This window comes from Gracilinanus agilis, unplaced genomic scaffold (assembly GCF_016433145.1).
Source record: "Gracilinanus agilis isolate LMUSP501 unplaced genomic scaffold, AgileGrace unplaced_scaffold17462, whole genome shotgun sequence".
NCBI lineage: Eukaryota > Metazoa > Chordata > Mammalia > Didelphimorphia > Didelphidae > Gracilinanus > Gracilinanus agilis.
This window is the reverse complement of record NW_025348543.1, coordinates 1-6,253: the sequence shown is the minus strand read 5'-3', so window position 1 is coordinate 6,253 and position 6,253 is coordinate 1. Positions and strand designations below refer to the sequence as shown.

Genomic DNA, 6,253 nt, shown 5'->3' with positions numbered 1-6,253 from the left:
GGCTTCCTGGTGCAGGTGAGCACCGAGCAGCTCCTGCTGACCCTGCGGGAAAACGTGACCCGCAACGTGCTGGGGGAGAGGGCAGCCCCGGCCAAGGCGGGGAGGCCCCTCCCGGGCCCCCAGAGGCCCGGCCAGCCAGCCCCGGCCAACAGGGAGAGAGTCCTGGGCCAGGCGGGAAGGGGAGCCCCCGGGGGCCGGGAGCGAGCATCCGAGAACGGGGAGCCGATGTCCCCCGGGAGCCGGGAGAAGCCCCCCGAGAACGGGGGCCCGAGGCCGCCGGGGAGCGAGGAGACGGCGTGGCAGAACGGGGGCCTGAGGCCCCCGGAGAGCCCAGAGAAGCCCCTGGAGAACGGGGCGCAGAGACCCCCGGGGAGCAGAGAGAGAGCGCTGGAGAACGGGGTGCAGGGACCCCCAGGGAGCGGGGAGAAAACCCTGGAGAACGGGGTGCAGAGAGCCCTCGCGAGCGAGAAGGGGGCCGAGAATGGGGAACGGAGCTCCCCCCAGAGCAGGGAGAAGGGGCTGGAGAATGGGGGGCAGAGGGAGTGTGGGGGTCCAGCCCGAGGGACCCCGGAGGAGAGAGCCCGAGGGAATGGGGAGAGATTTCTGGAGAATGGGGAGCGGCGAGCCCCGGGGAGCAAGGAGAAGCCCCCCCGGATGGGGAGCCCGGCCAGGACCCTGGGGAGCAGCGAGGCAGCCCCCAGGAGTGGAGGGCCGGCTCGAGGGAGCGGGAGGAGAGTCCCGCCCGGGCCTGGGAGGCTGGGCCCCGAGAATGGGGACCCAGCCCCGGAGGGCCCCGGGAAGGCCCCCGACGCAGAACCCGCAGGCGGCGGGGACGGCGCAACCGGGGCCCCCGGCGAGACGAGGCCGGAGCCGCGGAGGCCGGAGCCAGCTCTTCCCCCGCCCCGGGAGGTGCCGGCACCCGAGGGAGACGCCGGGGACCCAGGAGGCCGGGCAGACGGCGCCGTGGAAACCGGCGCAGACGGGGAGCCCTCCCGGCCGGGGAGGAAGGGCCCCGAGACGCCGCAGCTCTTCCTGGACCTGGGCCCGCCGCCGCCACCGGGGAGCAGCGAGCAGATCAAAGGTGAGCAGCCGGCTGGCCTCGGGTCCTGCTCTTGGCATCACTTGACTCCGCTCTTAGACGCCCAGAACGTCCCAGCTGGGAAGGGTCCGCCGGGGGGCTTCTCCGGGCCTCCATCCTGGGCCTCCGAGACCTCCCCGGACGGGCTGCAGCCGGGAGGAGCCGTTGGGCCAGAATGGGGGCACCCGAAGGGCCGGGAAAGGCGAAGGCCGCAGCGAGGAGGCTGGCCCACGGGGTGGCAGGGGCGGCCTTTCCTTCAAGGGGAAGCGAGTCTAGGGGGGCTCCCCAGGGCAGCTCTGACCGAGCAGGCTGGAGAAAAACCTCCGGCGACAAAGATCCGCAGGCCTGGGTGGGCCACAAGCTCGGGGGAGCTCATCTTCAGAGCTCTTGGTAAGTGGCTGGGCCGGGAGGCGGCTAGAGAAGGAAGGAGCCTCCCTGCGTGCAGCACTCACACTCAGAGCATGTGTAGGAGAGCCTGCTAGGGGGGGCCGACTGGGGCAAGGGCCCGGCTGGATGGAGGACGGGCCGGGCGGCCCTACAGCCAGCCCAGGGACGGCCACGCAGGATGGCCAGCAGAGGTGGGCGGCAAGTTCACGGGACGAATGGCTCTTAGGATGCTAGAGGGGGCCTCAGAGGCCAAGTCCTAGGCAGGTGGCGGGGAAGGGACTGGGCTAGGGTCACACGGCTGGGGGAAGCAGCCCCAAGTAAGGACAAGGAGAAGGCTGGCGGCTGGCCAGTGACCCCAGCTGGGGATGTAGACAGGAAGGCCGGAGGCCAGGAGGGGGGGAGGGGGAGGGGCCGAAGGGGACCAGCATTTGCCCTGGCAGGCGGCCGTTATTATGGCTCCATTTTAGGGATGAGGAAGGTGAGGCACACAAAGTAAATGGCCCAGGCTGGATGGGCACCGGGTCTTCCCGCCTCTAGGTCCAAGCTCTCTGCAGCCCGCATTGGGGCAGGAGCGCGGGGGGCGGGCCTAGTTCTCCTGGGGGTGTGGGGGAGCCCAGGCCTGGCGTCCGAAGCCCGGAGGGCCTTTTCTGGCTCCTCCATCCCCAGCACAGCTGTGCTCCGGCCCTGGGCCGGCTCTGGGCATCCCCCGGTCTCCCACGCCCTTTCCAGCTCGGACTGAGTCTGGAGTCAAGAAGGGTTCAAGTCCCGGCCTCGGGGGCCTGGGGCGGGGCTTACGCGGGAGGGTGTGGCTTGGGGCGGGGCTTACGCGGGGAGGGGTCGGCCTGGGGTCTCAGACTAGTAATCCGTTTCCCCCTAGCCAAGCTGTCTCGCCTGTCGCTGGCCCTGCCCCCGCTTTCTCTTACCCCGTTCCCGGGGTCGGGCCCTCGACGGCCCCCCTGGGAGGCTGGGGACGCCGGGGTCCCTGGCGGGGAGTCCGGAGGCCCGGCGGCCCTGGGGCTGGTGGAGGACGGGGAGGACGAGGAGGAGGAGGAGGAGGAGGAGGAGGAAGAGGCCGGGGCGGCCGTCGGGGCGGGCGCGGAGGCTGCGGCCCGGGGCCCTGGGAGGGCCCGGGCAGCCCCGGTGCCCATCGTAGTGAGCAGTGCCGACGGGGAGCCGAGCCGTCCGCTGCGGGGGCTGCTCAAATCGCCCCGAGGGGCCGACGAGGCCGAGGAGAGCCTGGAGCTGGACCGGAAGCGCAAGATGGTCTCCTTCCATGGGGACGTGACCGTCTACCTCTTCGACCAGGTGCGCCGAGGGCCCAGCGAGGCCCGGGGCGGGGCGGCAGCCAAAGCCCAGCGGCGGGTAAATGGGGCGGGGCGGGGGCGGGGCCGCCTCTGAACCGCGCCCCCCCCGCCCCCTCGGTGCCTGTTCCAGGAGACCCCGACCAACGAGCTGAGCGTCCAGGCTCCCCCCGAGGGGGACCCGGACCCTTCGACACCCCCGGCCCCGCCGACACCTCCCCATCCCCCCAGCCCTGGAGATGGGTTCCCCGACAGCGGCTTCGGTAAGGCGGGGAAAAGGGTGGGGGCGGGGCGGGGCGGCTAGCTGGGAGCTGGAAGACGCGACCCGGCGCTTCTCGTCCGTCCACGTAGGAGGCAGCTTCGAGTGGGGGGAGGATTTCCCCCTGCTCCCCCCCCCAGGCCCCCCACTCTGCTTCTCCCGCTTCTCCGTCTCACCTGCACTGGAGACCCCAGGGCCCCCGGCCAGGCCCCCCGACGCCGTCTGCCCCGCAGGTACGGTTGGCTGAAGGGCCTGCAACGTGGGGGGGAGCCAAGTGTGCCGGACACAGGAGCTGCCGGGGGTTCACGAGGGGCGCAGGATGCCCCAGTGGAAGGACAAATCCAGATGGGGAAACTGAGGCCGGAGAGGCAGCTCCCAGAAAAGCCTCCGTCTGTGGTCTCTCGCTGGGGGGTGGGGGGAGCAGTGGCCTGGGCGGGGCCCACCCGAAGCCCCCACTTTAAAGGCTTCTCTAACGTCCCAGAATCCATCCTGTGCTCTGGTTCCAAGGGTGGGGGTCAAGTGACTGGCCCAGGGCCACCCGGCCAGGAATGCCCCCACTCACCCTCCCTTCTGCCTCTGGCCTTCAGGCCCCGTGGAGAACTGATGCCCCGAGGCCCTCCCCCGCTGCTGCCGCTGGGTCCCCCAGAAGACGGGGCTCGAGGAGGAGCCAGAGTCATGGAGGTCCTCCGAGAGGCTCCCGAGGCTGGGCCGCAGCCCTCATCCCCTGGATGCCCGGCGGGAGGCGAGGGCCGGCCCCCCCCCAGCCCTCCAGAACTCGTTCCCCCACCCAGCGTGCCTCAGCCTCCTGGAGCTGAGTGAGAGGAGGAGCCCCCTCAGGACTCACCTGCGTCCAGGCCCAGCCCCGGCCCCACCCCAGGGACACGGACTGACCCGCGGGGGTACCTCAGGACTTGGGACTCCCAGCCCTACCTCCCCCGGGGCACGGCGGGGCCCAGGCCTCTGCCCCCCCCCCTTGCCCCTGTCCCCTCCCGGCCCGAGGCCAGACATTCGTCCGTTTTCATGTTATTTAAAAAAAGACAGACCACTTTTTTTGGAGCTGGGCCTGAGCGTGTGTTTGTGGGGGGCTGACACCCCTGACCGGCCCCTCTCACCCAGCTGGCCTTGGACGCTTCCTAGCTGGGTGACCCTGGGCAAGTCACTTGACCTGGCTGGCCCGTTTCCTCACTGGTAAAAGGGGCCGGAGGAAATGGCCAAGAAAACCTGGCCAGGGTCCCGGGCAGTCAGGCCTCGCCGGGGCCTCTCCACAACTCGGCAAACATTAGGCACCGGGTGGGTGGGGGCTGGTGGGCCACGAAGCCCTCCTGGTGCGCCCGCAGCCTGCCAGGGGGCCGGAGGGGTCCGAGCTTTGGGTTCTAGATCCCGTCCGCGTCCCCCCTCTGGCCCCGTCTACACGCGACGCAGGAGAGCCTTCCCTGAAGTCAGCAGCCCCAGCTAAGCTGTCGACAGGCCCGTTTCTTTAGCGGGAGAATGAGGGGACCCCCTGCACCCCAGGTTTGGGGAATCCTCCTCTTCCTGCGGTGGGTGTCCCCCCTACTCCTCTGCCTATTGAAAAGGTGCCAACAGGCCCCAGAGGGCTTCAGAAGCTGAAGCGGGTGGGGGTCAGCCGGGCGCGCTGGCCAAAAGCCTCCTGAGAGGGGGCAGCCGGCTGGGAGAACCCGCTGGGAGGAGCAGGGCTTGGGGGGGCCCCCAGAGCCGGATCGCCTTCCACCATCCGGACCTCTCCCCACCCCCAAACCCCGGGCTGGCCTCCAGCTCAGACAACAACAACAGTGACCGTCGTCATATTAATAATAATAATAATCATGAATTAATTACAAATAAATGAAGAGAAACCACGAGTAGAAAATTCTCCTTTGCCCCAAGAGAGGGCGCTGGGGCACCCAGGGGTCCGGCCCCTCAGCCCCCAATAAATAAGTGGAAGGCAGGGCCAGGGGCCAGGGCGGGGGCAGTGGGGTTATTGCCTAGGGAACAAGTGGGGGACAGGATGGGGATGGGCAGGGAGGTGGGCCAGGCCCCCGCCCGGATCAAGCCTGCTCCTGTTTCTTCTTTACGGAGATTCTCTTCTTTCGGGCTGCCAGCATCTCGTAGAAGGGGTCCACGCTCACGGCGGCCCTGGGGAGAGCGCAGGGGTCAGCGGGGACCCCAGGGCCCCCCCACCTCCCCAGCCCCCCCGGCCCCAGGGATCCTCACTGGATGGACTTGATCCACTCGTCCTTCTCCTCCTGCGTGGGGGCCGAGATGCGGTAGACCATGTGGTTGCCCTCAACCACCCGCCCGTCTGCCTCTGTCTTACAGGCCTTGATGAGCTGGCCCTTGTTGTTGGGGATGTAGAGCTCAAAGCAGTTCTGGGGGCAGAGAGGGAGCGGGTGACCCTGAGGGCCAGAGAGGGCCAGAGAGGAGCACAGAGGAGCACGGAGGAGCACGGAGGAGCACGGAGGGCCACAGAGAGGAGCACAGAGGGCCAGAGAGGAGCACAGAGGGCCAGAGAAGGCCAGAGAGGAGCACAGAGGGCCAGAGAGGAGCACAGAGGGCNGAGGAGCACAGAGGGCCAGAGAGGAGCATAGAGGGCCAGAGAGGAGCACAGAGGGCCAGAGAGGAGCACAGAGGGCCAGAGAGGAGCATAGAGGGCCAGAGAAGGCCAGAGAGGAGCACAGAGGGCCAGAGAGGAGCACAGAGGGCCAGAGAAGGCCAGAGAGGAGCATAGAGGGCCAGAGAGGAGCACAGAGGGCCACAGAGAGGAGCACAGAGGGCCGGAGACCCAGAGGCCCACAGAGGCTCTGGGGCTCTCACCGGCTTGCGGGGGTCCTCCACTTCGCGGATGCTCAGGTTCTCCAAGGGGATGATCCCCCGGGGCTCTTTGTCCTGCCGAGGGAGAGGAGGCTTAGGCCGGGCCGGGCGGTGGGCGGCCGGGGCCCTGGGCCACCCCTCCCCGGGCCCCCCCGCGGCCCCTCACCGTGGTGTACTCAAAGTAGTAGAGGCAGTTGTCGGTGAGGATGAACCAGCGCCGCTTCCAGGTCTTCACCCGGCCCCCTGTAAGGGAAGGAGGGGGCGGGGGGGGCTCAGCGGGAGGGGCCGGGCCCGGGGCCAGGGGCCGGAGGGATCTGGACGGGGTCAGGGACGGGCGGAGGGAAGAAGACAGAACCCTGAAGAGGGCAGGGACAGCGAGGGGGGGGGCGGGCCGTCCTGCTCTCGAGGAGCCGGCCGGCC

At 69.5% G+C, this 6,253-nt stretch overlaps 2 protein-coding genes across 2 annotated transcripts; one reads left to right on the top strand and one right to left on the bottom strand.

Moving 5' to 3' along the window:
- Nucleotides 1-225: 225 nt before the first annotated feature.
- Nucleotides 226-4,203, top strand: LMTK3 (lemur tyrosine kinase 3). Its single transcript, XM_044683261.1, has 5 exons — nt 226-1,081; nt 2,343-2,770; nt 2,900-3,029; nt 3,118-3,258; nt 3,613-4,203. Exons 1-5 carry the CDS (start codon nt 226-228, stop codon nt 3,627-3,629), a joined length of 1,572 nt encoding a protein of 523 aa, XP_044539196.1. The 3' UTR covers nt 3,630-4,203.
- Nucleotides 4,204-4,816: 613 nt separating this feature from the next.
- On the bottom strand, nt 4,817-6,248 carry LOC123254204 (cytohesin-2-like; the record flags this gene model as incomplete). The annotated part of the gene is made up of 4 exons (XM_044683260.1): nt 4,817-5,158; nt 5,237-5,391; nt 5,837-5,908; nt 6,000-6,248. Coding segments are annotated over 4 exons (564 nt in total), but the record flags the coding sequence as incomplete, so codon positions are not given.
- Nucleotides 6,249-6,253: the final 5 nt, after the last annotated feature.